Source organism: Ambystoma mexicanum, chromosome 5p (genome assembly GCF_040938575.1).
Source record: "Ambystoma mexicanum isolate Mex_15411 chromosome 5p, UKY_AmexF1_1, whole genome shotgun sequence".
NCBI classification, from domain to species: domain Eukaryota; kingdom Metazoa; phylum Chordata; class Amphibia; order Caudata; family Ambystomatidae; genus Ambystoma; species Ambystoma mexicanum.
This window is the reverse complement of record NC_090930.1, coordinates 970,841,986-970,856,921: the sequence shown is the minus strand read 5'-3', so window position 1 is coordinate 970,856,921 and position 14,936 is coordinate 970,841,986. Positions and strand designations below refer to the sequence as shown.

At 42.3% G+C, this 14,936-nt stretch overlaps 1 protein-coding gene across 9 annotated transcripts in view; it reads right to left on the bottom strand.

The window, feature by feature from the left end:
* MAK (male germ cell associated kinase) overlaps positions 1-14,936 on the bottom strand; it is a 695,810-nt gene that overhangs the window by 101,393 nt on the left and 579,481 nt on the right. For all 9 annotated transcript variants that reach the window (XM_069613432.1, XM_069613434.1, XM_069613429.1 and 6 more), the window contains one exon: positions 12,678-12,809. In XM_069613432.1, the coding sequence (XP_069469533.1) occupies positions 12,678-12,809 (132 nt within the window). The remainder of the gene's footprint in view (positions 1-12,677; positions 12,810-14,936) is intronic.

The window sequence follows — 14,936 nt, the reverse complement described above, 5'->3', positions numbered from 1 at the left end:
ATGACAATGAGGTGGGCTGCATTCACAATGCAAATTAAAGTAGACTAATCTAAACAGTTCCCCAGAATCCCCTGGTATCAGCCGAGCCCAGAAGTTGAGATGCGTATGGACCCAATTGTACTATCACTCCTGAAACATGTAATTATAGTTCCGATCAATATACCATGCTATACCCATGTATTGCCTGTGAAGATTCCAGGGAGATATACTTACAGATTTCTCTACGACCTTCAAAACCTTGGGGCAGTAAATACTGTAGTGCTACCATCCAGTCTCGATTCTGGCCACCATTCTCTCCTGTATTTTCAAGATGGGGACAATTTTCTGTTGCAGATCTCTGAGCTGCATTCTTTTCCATCCCTTTACATCCGGGCAGTAGTAATTATTTTTTTTGTACCGAGGAATTCAATATACGTGGACACTTCTCCCACAGGGGTGTACAGAATTCCCCCTCCCCACACCCCACTCCCAACAATTGAAAAAGGATCTACATGGCATTAAGTTTCCTGGACAGTCTATTTTAGTACAGTACATCAATGACCGGTTAACGTCCCATTCATATGACATGCAAGCAAGATAAACAGGTACTCTGCTTTAGCTCTCACGGGACATAAAGCCTCCAAACAGAAGGTACAACTGTGTAGGGAGAGAGTTAATTGTGTAGGACATGCCATCATGGCAGAGCAATGATTCATAGCGAACACACACAGCAGTCATTTAGAAATTGCCCAAATCCCAGACAGCAACCGAGATTAGAGCATTTTTGGAAATGACAGGATATTGCATATAGTGGTGTATAAGCAAAAAGTATTTTATTTCTGCATGCACCAGGAATGTACCTGAGCCATAGACAGAGCAAAGCTGCAGCCATGATATGAGATGATGCAACAACCTCAGCCATATTTAGAGAGATGGTGCTGTGAGAAAGCTGAATGGTTGGCATGCACACAGGAGCCAATAAGGCTGCGCAAATGTAATGTCAGGCTCTATCCAGGGTGGAGGTATGCTCAGTTCTTGGCTTAAGTGTCCTCATTGAAGGCAGGCCATGTCACCTGTGAACCAGAATGTGACTCACAGAGGCACTAGATGTTGGATCATGCTTTATTACATGTAATGGTAGAGACCCGGTAGAAGCAGCGGTTTATCACGTGGGTAGGTTGAGCAGAATTATGCAGATCTTGAATGGTGCTGAAAAGCAATGCACTCCAGGGCTGGACAATGTACCTTTGGGAAGTCCACTGTTAACGTAACTGACTAAATTTATCATGCCAATTTTTCTAAATAAGACGCATTATGTAAAATCCTACAAAAGCCTGTGGTTTACTGAGCTTGGGAGACACATTTTTCTGGCTGGGACAATATGCACATTTCCCTGCCCATTTCTGCACAGCTATATGGAAATAAACCTAGTCTCTACCTTTGCTGCCTGGTTTTCTATTAGATTATTTGGTGATTAGCTACATGAGTCTAGAGTGGATATTCGGTTATGCAGAACTTATTAAGCGATTGCATCAATTTGCTAAACTAAACAGAAGAAGCATTTGAGGATTATCTCATTATAAAAAGAGCATCACACTGTATTGTCACAAACTAAACATTCTCCTTAACCATCTTTACCCAAAAACATGGAGGAAAGCAGAGACCAATTGCCTATTATAGTAAAAACCTAGATCTGTCAATAGCGCCTCTGCCTACATGTGTCAGATTGATCGCAGAGGCTGCTCTTGCAGTACAACAATGAGAATGTATATTATTAAGGTAGGGGGCACATGTGAACTTGGTGTGGTCTGGCAGTGTGCTGTTGGTCTGTTAGGGTTCATTCTGTGACCTGCACAGTGGAAAGATGGTAATTGTATTGTCCCTACCACTTCCTTCCTGAATTAATGTTGAAAAAGGACTATGCTAAGTGTGATGAATCCTACGGATTACTCAATGGCCGCCTGTGTACAGTCTCCTCCCAGATGGCCAGGGAAAGGCAGACACTTCCTGATCCGGACCTTGGGGTGGTGTGCTGTGGGAGGATCACCTGGGAGGACACAGAGCCGGGGGTGGAGAAGGGATCCCATGGGATGAGACGCAGAATTCTCCATTGAAAGTGAGCAACCTTTCTAGGATGCCAAAACATACAATGGATTATTGCCATTATGATGTATCAGAACCCCATGTTAAGTTTAGAAATATGGGAAAAGTGGGTGTAACATCTTTAAACATCCCACTTGAGGAGAAATCTGTTGAGTCTTGTATGACTCAAAATACCCTTTGCTCCCAAAGGTATGGAGCAAGGAAACCTGTAAATGGTGGTATAAATGAACTAAATGAACTGCCTTCCCCTTCCCAAATAAAAGATGAAGCATTTGTTAAAATGTATAAACAAAATAGTTCTAGTTAAAAGTAATACATTACCACTTACAACAAATTTTGTTATTTGGGACTCCAGGTCCCATAATCGCAATGCTACTGGGATTAAGAAGAGGGCTGGAGAGCAATGCAGGCCTGAATGTCAGGCAATAATGCTTAACAGCCCACAGCTGAGGGAGGCTGAGAGGCTTAATAATCTCCCTCAGGTGCAGGCAATGAGACATGGTCGTGGCTGGAGGAGCAGTAGTAGTTGTAGGAGCAGCAGGAGAAAGTGGCAGAAGAAAGTATGTTGCTGGCAGAATCTACATAAGTGGGAGGAATGAAAGGACGCTGGGATTTTCTATCAGCTTATTTCAATTACCAGTCCTGAGTTGGTCCTTTCCCCCAAAGTCTGGATTGCAGAAGTTGCACAGTAAGTAGCGTAAGATTTTCAAGCTTTCCCCCATGTGAACCTGATTGCAGAGATCTTGCAGCGAGAAGCGTGCAGTTTACTGTACCTGGAGGTTGGCGTGCTCCACGGGGTCGTGGTGAGCCGAACTCTGTGGCTGTGTGGTGGGAGCAAAGGCAGCTTGTTGAGAGAAGTGTGCCCGTTCGAGAAAATCAATGTGGTAGAATCCCTCCAGCCTGTGAAGGGTTACGAGAAGCCTGTGAGTGTTCCAGAGTGTTCTCAACCCTCAGGCATTGTCAGGCAGTCAACTGTAGCAAGTTGTCTTCACTCGCGAAGGGAGTGAAATTGACTGAAGCTGACCAGAGCGTTTCAGACAATGGAGTGGAACAAATGTAGCACTCACGTATAGACTAATACGCTGTAGAAAGGGGTTTTGAACATTGCAATTATAAAAAACAGCTATAACAACTTTAATAACAGTTGTGGGTGCCTAACAGTGATTCTGACACAAAGACAAAGTCCGATTAAAGCCACAATAACTTTTTATCCTTTGAAACCAAGTGTTAAACCTCAATATTGTTAAATGAAGAGAACAAAGACGCATTACCTTAAGCCAAGAGTTGAACAAGCATTGCGCACAGCTAAAATAAACTAAAGTAAAGGTTTCTTTGGGAATACCTATTGCCACCAGAAGAGAAGGGGCTAATATAATATCCTTAAAGGTAAAATTTTTAGATGAGTTAATATGATGTGATAGTAACAGCAATTAGACATGAACTCACATTGCCAAAGCCAATAGAGTTTTAATTGAAAGTACTTGGTTTGTGGTTGAAAAGTGGCCCTATAAGAAAGTTGATGTTAAGAGAAAGAGACATTACTTGTCTAGCATATTTAAAAGGGCATGGGTGGACATCTTGGCTTTGCTGTAAGGTTGTGAAGAGATGTTTAAGCTGTTAAGAGTTAAAGAAGTGGTGAACTTTAAAAGTATTAGTGGAACTGAAACTTCAGAAGCAGTATACATTAAAGCAGTGAGGTGGAACTGCATAGTGTATCTTTCAAGGAGTTAGGTCTGGCAAAAGAGCGGGCTAGACAGAGGTTGAAGTGAAATACCTGGTATAAAGTGACCCAGGTACAAGTTGAATGTGCTCTAAAGTTATCCTGACAAAAGAAGCTGTTGTATCTCATGTTGCTAAGAGGAAAACACTGTGAAGAAAGTTGTTGGTGCACACAGTGTTGAGAGAAACATTGTTGCATTATCCTGACAAAGAAGTTGTTGAGTTTCATGGTGCTGAGAGAGAAGCATTGTGAGAAGTCAATCTCCATTAAACTGTCTTTTGAAGCTAATAGGTTGCGAAGGAAAGCATCCTGACCAAGAATACCATTGGAAGTGTTTGAGGAACTTAGACTTGTACATTTCCTGGAGAAGAAGGATCTTTTCTGTGTTGAACTGTGTAGAGTTGGAAGTTTTCTTTAACAAACTGACTTTGACTAGAACTGTGTTGGAACTTTGTTTCAACCCCGGATTTCCTTGTTGTTTTATGTTATTCAATGGAACTGACTTTGACCTAAAGCCTGGGAAAGGGGAATTCGCTCAGATTACAATCAAAGACTTTGAATGTGTTGCTAATACAAATATTGCCATTGTGAATTATCACGTTTTCTTGATTATGTATAAGTGTGAGCGCCAGATATCCTTTGTTACAGTGTTTTCTTTAGCTTATGATAGGCAGGGAAATCCTCGTCAAGGTTGGGATAGTGAGGAGTTTATTGAAATTCTTACTTTAATAAAATGGCATTTTTTGACCAATCATCTAGAAGTTGTCTGCCTCACATAAGGACTTTGGCTGCAACTGATCCACAAACATGTGAGGAGCTCCACATTGATCATTCAGTGGCATAGAAATACATGGAGGTCAAAAAGCAACACACAAAAAGGAATCTCTTATTCCACGTTTAAATTGAATTTACTACAATGTCAATAAAGGCCATTCAATAATTAATTACAACAATGTTTTTTTAATCTTTTTTTCATGATTAGTTAATAAAGAGGACACACATTAGATAATAATATCAAAGGTGACCACCATGTATTAGTTAATTTTGCTTAGCATAACATCATTCAAAAATACACAAACTCTCTCAATCTATCAAACTCATACAATCAGTCTATAAGACAGCATCACCTAGATGCAGGAAACCGTAATGCCAGGGGTGGTATATAAACAGCTATATGTATCAAGACGGCGCAGAGGCAATACAAACTACATTTATTCTAGATAAACAATAATAACAAGTGCACAAATGGTTGTAAGTTGTTGCAGTTCGTTGGCAGCAATTAATCAATCTGTCATAGAAAAGTGCAAGAAGTGCGTGTTCTACTTCGAAAGCCTAATTTGCAGATTGACACTGCGTCATTCTGGCTGGAAACTAGTAGCGGATCTATCTTGTGTTGGATGCCAATTGATGATTGGCCTACTCGAGATTTGGCTGAAATGGCTCTAAGTCAGCGAGCCCAGCCTTCAGCAGGGCAGAAAAAGTCTGTTTAAAGTAGAGGTGAAAACAGCCTGTTAAAAACTTGAAGCTCCAAGGGTGGTCACATCCATGAGAGAGGCCTCAGGGTGCCTGGGCTATGCCAAAGACCAATGCAGGGGCCGGACGAAAACGGGGGAGGGTGAAGAAGGAAGTAACCTTGCTTTCAATGGGCATATATATAAGCATCTGTCGGCCAATTTGTCCGCCTAAAGGTGACGTTAGGATACAAATGTTTTTCACATCAATTTGGAGCAGCCTGTCGAGGAAATGCTATGTTCTATTTAGAGCCTGCAGGCTGCTGCAGGGCATCAATTTCGTCTCTATCCCTTATTGGTACACAGGACCATAGAATGTGTATGCGGCCCATGCACAAAAAAAACGATTTTACGTTGTCTGGGTAAACATGCGACTGTGAAGCCGTAGTTTTTCATTCATCAGCAAGTTTTGCGAATAGTGTCAAACTTTCTCCAAATGGCAAGGGATCTATGGTTTGCCAGCGGGTGACAGTGTCACATTCTGGCTTTCTCTGTAGGGCCAGTAATGCTGCTTACGGGGAAAAAACGGGCTGCAACTGAACCAACTTTCACTGCAGTGCCAGTTATTCACCCCCATACCCCTGTCACAGTTCTTAGCGAGCCAACTGTCCCTGAGGAAATTAGTTGGCCTAAGCCTTCCGGCTATCGTGAAACTGCAAACATCTCCATCCACGCACTACAGTGGTCCATCTGCATCCATCCTGTGACAATGGGGTAATGTGAACCCTAGGGGCTATATGATGGATTTGTGTGCGTGCATAAGGGGACTTTGGGGGCCCTAATCATGACAGCCTTTACATATTACATACTCATACTGTGTTACTAATTTGTATTTTCCAGCGAACAGAAAAAAGGAGAGAGTGGTATGTTGATATAATAATGACGCTGTGCAGGTAATCTGTGGGATATTACTCCCAATGTACTGAGACCAGGTGCAGGATGAACTTTTCTGAAGCAGTGGGTATGGTGGATAGACATGTTGTAACAGCGAGGGATATAGATAATTATAATGGTAATTTCTGTTATTTAATAACTATTAACTATGAAGAATGAAACAGTGGCAGAACGTGTTTGTACCAATAAACCTTGTTTATGGTGTTTCCACATGTATGGGACAGATGATTTCTCATGTTCAATTATACAAGCTTCTTTTTCTCATGTTATTATTGCAATAGAGTTTAGGAATGTGACTACATTAGCCAGTCAAGAGGTGTGATATGATACAACAACCAACCTAGAGAGGTCAGAGTTTAAGGACACTTTCATTAATGCCACGCTAGGAATGATAACATTTTCATTACCTTTGTCTGCCTTCCAGGTCACGTCTCAATTTCACAGCTGTTCCCGAGGTGCAGCCATACGACTATATCAGCAGAAACAAGGAATTACATTTTTTATGTGAAATAAGCGGGATGCAGGGGACCGTGACCTGGGCAAGTAAAAGACTTGGGCAGTCCCCATGAGGAGAAAGAAGCATTACAAGTCCTCACTGCTGTACAACTCTGTGTTCGGCTTCCGATGTCATATGTTTAGTAACTAAAGGTAGCTAAGAGAAAACGTCTATTACAGCAGTTCTAATTTTAACATTTCTTTCTGTTCTGCTAGCAGAACTAATTATTTGCGGTTGTAGATATTGTACTAACAAGGGAACTGTGAGTATTTACAACACCAGAACTTCAGTAAAAGTAGAAAATAAAAGTCTACTTAGAAGATCGAGATTAGAACACCAATGAAGATAGAGTTGTGCATGAATATAGATGAAGAAATAGTCACCTTGATGAAAGTTGAATTAACTTTAGACTGTATTGAAGGTAATAATAAAGATCTTCTGTGTAGACCCAGTTCCCATGAAACACTTGCCACAGAGGCTCGGACTGGCCTATAGAGCAATAAGGCAATGCCCGAACCAAAAATGCAAAATGCTATTCTGGTGCAGTTTTTTGGTCAAAATGGGCCAGTTTTTTGGTCAATGTGGGACAGTTGAGTTACTTCACTATGCGGCTAGTAGTTTTAACCATTGTTGCTGAATAAATATTCTTTAAATTGCACAATTTAGATGACATTTTATCAAAACACTCCTCTTGGGTACTTTTAAAACAGTCTGCCACAAAAGGAACTTCGTATCCCCTTTGTCTAGATTCTCATGTAACTTTTTTTATGTTACCCTTTGTACAATTAATGGCTGGTGGCAGTGGTTTATTTTTTTCGTACCATTGTGTGCTTCTACAGCAAGCTGCAATTGCAGCTGCAGTAAAGCATCCATGGCTGCCCATTTTGTCAAAATGGCCCGGTCTTTTTTCGCCATTTCTTGTCAGAAAGGTCCTTCATGAGATTTACTCTGTGCACCAAACCAGGTTTGGTCCCTTTGTTCGTTTTGTCTTTGGCGGGATTCACTGGTGAAGCCCGCCTCTGGCTCCAGCATGTTTGGCAGGGCAGGAAGCGAGGGAGGTGCCCAAAACTCCCTGTGCTTAATCCCCTTTGTTACAGGAATGCACCCAAAGGTGATTGGCTGGCTGGCTGTCCTTGAGCGAGTGACAGCTAAGTTGCGAATGAATGGGAGAAACCTGCATAAAAGGCAGAGTCGACCACTGGACGAAGAAATCTGAAGAAGAATTTGGAAGAGATGCTTGCTGCAACTCCTGGACTGTTGGTTTGCCCAGTGAAGCCCTGCTGCATTGCTAAAGCTCTGAATCTGCCTCGATTAGAGAAGCCGTGCAACGGACGACTTCTCCCCTTGGGTTGGTGGGACCAATCAACCCCAAAGCGAACTCGTCTGGACATCCCCTCAGAGCTGGCTGTACTTCCATTGCTGCTGCAGGAATCAATTGCCAGGGAGAGGAACACCAGAATCGAGTGTTGTGTTTTTAAGTCGGACCCGAGCTACAGGAAGATCCTCCGAACTCCCATGAAGCAGGACTGATCAAGCCTGAGCCACCTCAACAGAGTGCTGGACCCCAGATGCGAGGAAAGTCCATAAAGGTATCCGAGAACCGTAGTGGTGTTATTTGCGAGAGCTTCGATGAGCTGAAACCGCGAAGTGCTACTGATCTGAAATTTGCCCATTGCTGCCGCCGACCATCAATTCATAGTGCAGGAGTCCCCAGAAGTCCTCCCTCTTGTCCCCACGACTGAGGCGCAGGAACAACAGGATCTGCAGACCTACAATGGAACAGATTCCAGTTGGAACCAAGTTTTTCAAACCAAAGGTACTGTAAAACTAAGGGGTTGCTTACCTCTTGTTGTGTAGCCTTGCTAGCTCTCAGTGGAGACTTGTCTTGGTTGCGTTTGCAGAGTTGCTTGCAGCTTTTCCCCTCACAAGCCTCCAAGCTTGTGACCCTACAGTGATTTCATTTTCTACAAAGACTTCCAAAACATAGTGCAAGACTTTTTATTTACCTCCAAGAAGTACTTCAGCTCACCTAGACTTTTGTTCAATTAACATTGGCTGTCCTGGCTCCCCGAAAGACTGTTCTCGCCTCTAACTTTGTGCTTTACCTCTGCTCAGGAAAGGGTTAATTTACTTAGCATTGGAGGGTTCAAAAAGTACTTACCTGCTTAAGAATATTTGTTAACTTGTTTTATTCCATCATCTTCTCCTTTTGACACTAACCTCAGTATTGTTCTAAATGTCCCAGTGATATATCAATGTCCAGAGTGTCCTAGTTATTTAGGTCACCTCAGGTTGTACGAATTGTTTGTCTGCCATCCCCAATGGGTATCTACTGATTTAAAGAAGCTGAGAGTGTGTATTTCGATGTACATTAGTGTTACATATTTTGCTCCCTTCTAAAGAAGGCCTATTCAACTGACTGTTAAATTAATAAATAATTGTTTAATTAAGAAGCCTTGAGTGTACGTGTTTATTTGGATACTTGTCACTGTGAATCTCTGTGATAACCCTACAGCTCACATTGACCCCTCTTGAGATAAGCCTGGCTGCTCAGTCACTCTACCAACTTGTGTAGTAAATGCTTATGCCAAAGGTTCGGTTAACTATTGCCAACAGTACAAGGTTGGTGCAGTCTCCCACAGGGTACTGCATCCAATCTGCCTAACATTAAGTCAGGTGATCTCATTGTGCCATTTGTGTTTTGCTTCTGAAATTAATAATTAGAATAGACTTTTAACATTTCCCTTCTCTCAATCTAAAAAGAGTGGACTTTAATATAATGATTGCTTTATTATTAGTGTTTTATGTGTTTCCCTGTTCAATTTACTTTCAGGATTAAGTGTGCCAGTTGATTGAAATATGGAAGACACTGAGGCAGCTGTTCTGTTTGTGAGGCATCAGAGATTTCCTGTGGCACGGACTACATGAACTGAGTTTCTTTTAAAGATGGTAGCAATGGAAAGTTACAGCCAAGTGTGAGAAGGGAAATGGCCATCCTGACCATCATTCAGGTGGGAAACTTCCAAACGAATCCTACTCAGGTCATCAAAACGTTGTAGACACCTGCATCAATGACAGTCTTTTCGGCTCAGTTGAGAAAGAACTGAATGGAAGAGAGTGGCCTCTTTCCAGGTACTGGTCAGTGGGCTATTGTACTCGAGGATCTTCTTTAAAATCAGGTTCTGTCACAGGGTCATACCTTAAAAAGGTGGAGGTGTGGTGGGCGGCTGAGGTTGCTACAGGATTTTTCTGGTAGAGGGAATATGTAGCTCTGTAGATTATCCTGCAAGACAAATCTCTCTGTCTTTGTTACTACCTGAGAAAAATGGTGTGAGCCCAAATTCTCTGACACCACCTTCCAAATTATGTTCTCCTGTCCTCTAGAATATCTTTTACCTTCTTCATCCCTTTGGGCCTCCTTCCTCTTCCCCTCTGGGCTCCTTCGGCACACTCCAGATTTCCTGAGAATTTCCTCTGCATTTTCAGTGGGCCACCTCACCGCTTTCCAGACTTCTGGTTTCTATTGTACTACACCCACTTCTCTCCCCCTCCTTCAGGTTATCCTAACCTACCTGATCAACCTCTTGGACTTCCTTACCAGCACTGTTGGTATATTTGACAGTCTCTTGAGTCTCCACGACAGACTCCCTTTTCATAGTACTCCTAGCTCTTTCTCCTGCCCCCGACACCTCTCCTTCAGGTGCCTAGGCTCCATCTTCAGCTCCATATCCTCAAACTGTCAACCATGTATTGGACACATTATTCCCAAGAACCTTGATCTCCACCTCTGAATTCCTCTCTCACAGTGTAACCCCTTGGTCTCAAAGCTTATATAGGTTGGTGACACCTCACCCTGGGTTGGTCTCTATTTGAGAGTATGCACCTACAAATGTACCAGAGTCAGGTGTAATGATTTGCTCCTCCTCAATTGCTCACCTGTATTTGATTTGCTACTCTGGGCTGGAACTAAGGCTTCAAAAAACACCTATCCCCCATTTTGGTTTTTACATACATTCTCTGAGAGACCCCGATAGCCCCTAGAAACCTGCTACTATTGGGTAATCTTTTTAACAATGATGAGTGCGGGGAAAGCATTTCTTAATTAGGCAACCTGTTTAAATTATACAGGCTTGCTAGGTGAGACATGCAATGAATCCCAATGTCACCCTTATGTCTGTACACACTTTTAGTCGGGGCCATACTGAAAATGTCAGTTCGGTTTCACTGCGGCGCAAGCTTGCTGTGTGAGTCACGCTAGAAAAATCACTACATCACAGATGCCTGCACAGGCTTTTCATGCAAGCGGTGCATACAAATTCAGTTTGGTCTGACTGCCAGCATAAGATTGTTTTGTGAGTCAAACTACAAATTTCACTTTGCTTTATCACCCTAAGCAAGATTTCTGACTGAGCGACCTGCAAAGGACATTCCAAAGGGTTCCTGATGTCTGGGTGCCCTCGATATTTGCAATAATATGTTTTCCTTCAATACAGCAGCAGAGGTCCACTGTGGTTATCGGATGGTTCTGGATCCTTTACAGGACTTATTCCTCCACTGTGAAGATTGGCTTTGCATAAAAAGGCAATGGGCGTCATTATGAATCTGATGGTATCGAGATGGTAATTCTGGCGGGATACCGGCAAACTGACCCTAACGTTACCAGTGCCAGATATCCCGGTGTCGGCAGCGGCAGGAAATCCCCATTCCATGGAGTCCAATACGACTCCATGGAGGTCATTGCGGAATTATTTTGCCGGTGGGGGCCTGATTCACCGGCAGCTCAGGCCTGGAGGTAAATTAGTGCCCCCACTGGCAAACCTGTGTTTCCCTGGTGCAGTAAAAGTGCCAGTGCTGGAATTACCATCACTTTTACCCCCCGGCAAAACTATTGTCTTAAGTAGTGTTGCCCATTAACACTCAGAAACCTAATGCTGGAAGACAAACAAGACATTTCTTCCCCACAGTTGGGCTATTTTTGGTTTTTCAACACATGCTCGGTCCTTCTTGAAGCGGTAGTGGCAGTAGTGTTTTCAGTAGTGACTCTCTCCAGTCCTATGATAACATTAAGTGAAAGTGGCCATAGGACCCCATGGCTTAGGGGAAGGCACTTGGGGAGCCACCCGCCCGGCTTGGCCACCCTATTATCTGCCCCTAGAGTCACTCAGAGGATTTCGTCTCAGGGACTATTTATCCAAAAGTCCATCAATGACATGGTAAAACATACATTCAAATTATGAACTAATGTAATGCTATTGGATACATTTATTGACCATGTTTTGCAGAGTAGATCCTCTGATGTAGTGAAAGTAAAACTATATCAAGAGAAACATCTGAGAGAATATTATAAGGTCCTAACAATTTTGATAAATAATTAGTGTTTTTTTATTCTTTATAGATGTATATGTGAACCGTTCTTTATCTATTACACCTATTTAGTCAATTGCCGGTTTCTAGCAAAACCACTTTCCACTGTATTAGAGGTTTACAATCGCCCAGTTTGACATTTCCAATAAGCTTGACATTCCCGGTAAGAGCCAGATGCACATTGCCAGAAAGCTCCTAGCTTGACAATGCAACTTAAGATCCAGTTTACACAAATGCAGTACAATGCACTAACAATAGCAAACTATCCTCAAACATCATGGAGTGTAAGCTCCCATTGGAGAAACATTGCTTGTGCAGCTCAAACTGAAAAGACAACACATCCCTATGCCCTGTATACTGGCAGCCAATGCGATGAGGATCAGGGTTCCTCACACTGAGGCAAGGCTTTCCATATACAATGATGAAAATCTAAACTTCTCAATTATTCCTTCCATCACTTTGATTTCTTGTAGTTAGGGCTTATGTTCAGGCACATCACAAATAACATTCACAAAGTAATACCCTTTAGTAGGTTACACAAGCACGTGAAAACGGCAAAAGCCGAATACGCATGTTAAGGATATTTCATCCTCTACGTGTACCCCTTTACCTGCATGATTCGTGGTATAAGGAAGGCCTGCAGCTATTGAACCCAGAGGCTTCGAAATCAATGGGTTGGTCCAGGTGGCATGCTTTCCTTCCTTAGTTGCAGACAGCAAAGAAATGTGCTTCGGATTCACACCTAAGGTAAAGATATACAAATACTGTAAGACTACAGTTTAGATTTAACAACCCATGTGCATTGTGTTCATGGCAAGTGACATGACAAACAAAAGGTCTTAATAAAACAAATAATTTCCCCTTGATATGCTGAATTGTACAATTTCACAAGATGAAGACATTCCACTTACCTTTAATGCAATATCCCTCAGCTCTTTTTCTTATGTAGGCCATCCCTATCTTGAATCTATTTCCAGCATCTGGCTCATCACATTCCAAGTCTCAAGGAAGTACCCTGGTGAGCCAACTTAAAATCATAGTGGCAGCAACGCCAGAACCTCTCAAGGCTCCTTCCAAAGGCTACAAGATCTAAGGTACACCAAGCACATAGATCCCAATGAAACAATGTGTGTAGTTGAAGAATGTCAAACACAAAGCTAAAGTCTCACTAACCTTCCCTACAGGAGAAACAGAAAAGTGACTCCCTTCTTAGGATATTCACCTAAACGTACATATTGTAGGAGTAAAATCCAAAATGAGATCCAAACCTTAATAAAGAAGTATAATTTCATAGGGGGGAAAAAGATTCATCAGCTCTCTCTAAGTGCTAATCTGTCTGCTTCATTTTCCTGCTGGCCTATGCCATACTGAAGCTCTTTTACACCAAATGAAATGGTGACCCTTTGGTGACATTGGTGTCATTATGACACAATAATGATACATTAGGAACTTGGCCAACACCTGAAAATCAAATACTCCTCTCAATAGTTTTCCTTATTCATGATTACCTGTTAGGCAGACAAGTCTACCCTGATAGAGGGACACGAGGGCTGGATATGGTGTAAAACATGTGGCACATTAGGCTTTGATTTCTTTCTAATCCTTCACTCTGTTGTAATAGTTCTCAATAAATCACTTTAAAAACAGAAATGTATCAACACTATCTTATCTGCATATTCCTATTGATGGATGCTGAGTTGTTAGAGTTAGTTGCCCTGGAAATAGAGCATCCGTTCCACTTAAAGTACTTCCACGGATATGTATCCCAAATAAGAACAAAACAGCTAACAGTGGCCATGTTTCTTCAAGTCAAAGGAAATGACTTAGTAAAAGGTAGGTGGCACAATCAGGTGGAAAAAGAAAAAGGAAGTCTAACTATGCTCTTGAAGACGAAGCAGCCCCAAACAGACCAATCTAGAAAAAAGGGATTGTTTTTTAACAAATACAGTCACAGACCACTGGCGTAACGGAGGCCCCCGCATCGCTAGCAAATGTCCTAGGAGGGGGCCCAACTTGGACAAAAGAAAATGCTAAACAAATCTTTTTTCACATTTCTGTAACAGAAATGATTTCTTTATAAAGGCAGAGTGACTACAAAATGAAACTTTCTTTTTGAAGTCCGAGGGCTTCCCCCACCCCATGACATGGAAGACCCTAGGCTGGAGGCCTCCATGTCATGGGTTGGAGGAGCCCTATGACTTCAAATGGAAATAGTTTATTTTTGAAGTCACTCTGCCTTCATAAAGACATTATTTCCGTTATGGTTCAGTCCTTACCGAAATAATTTCTTTATGAAGTCAGAGTGACTTTAAAAAGAAACCATTTATTTTTGAAGTAATAGGGCTCCCCTCAACCCGATGACGTGTGCAAGTGTATTTTGAAAGGGTGCACACTTAAATGTGTAGGTGGCTGCTTGTGTGAGTGTATGGTGAAAGGGTGCACACAAATGTATGGGTGGCTGGGTGTGCGCGTACGGTGAAAGGGTGCACACGTCAATGTATAGGTGGCTGCCGGTGTGAGTGTATGATGAAAGGGTGCACACTTAAATGTATGGATGGCTGGGGGAGTGTGTGTGCGTGCATGCGTGTGTGCGTGTGCGCGTGTGTGTGCTTACTAATCCTTCAAATGTTGGGAGAGGCGCTAACTTCACGGGCGGTGGGGGGCAAACCTATTTGTATGGGGGCATCTAATTTCTTTACGCATTTTAATGAGACTATTCTAGTGCAGCATCAATGTTACAAGCGCACCCTCTTATGGACTGCTGTGAGAATGAGCCCACATCACAATTTAAATTGTCTAAAAATTTGGCATTTGAATGCAGGTACTAACAGTCAAATGCTTTATGTTTGTAATTGCTGGGCCCTTGTTA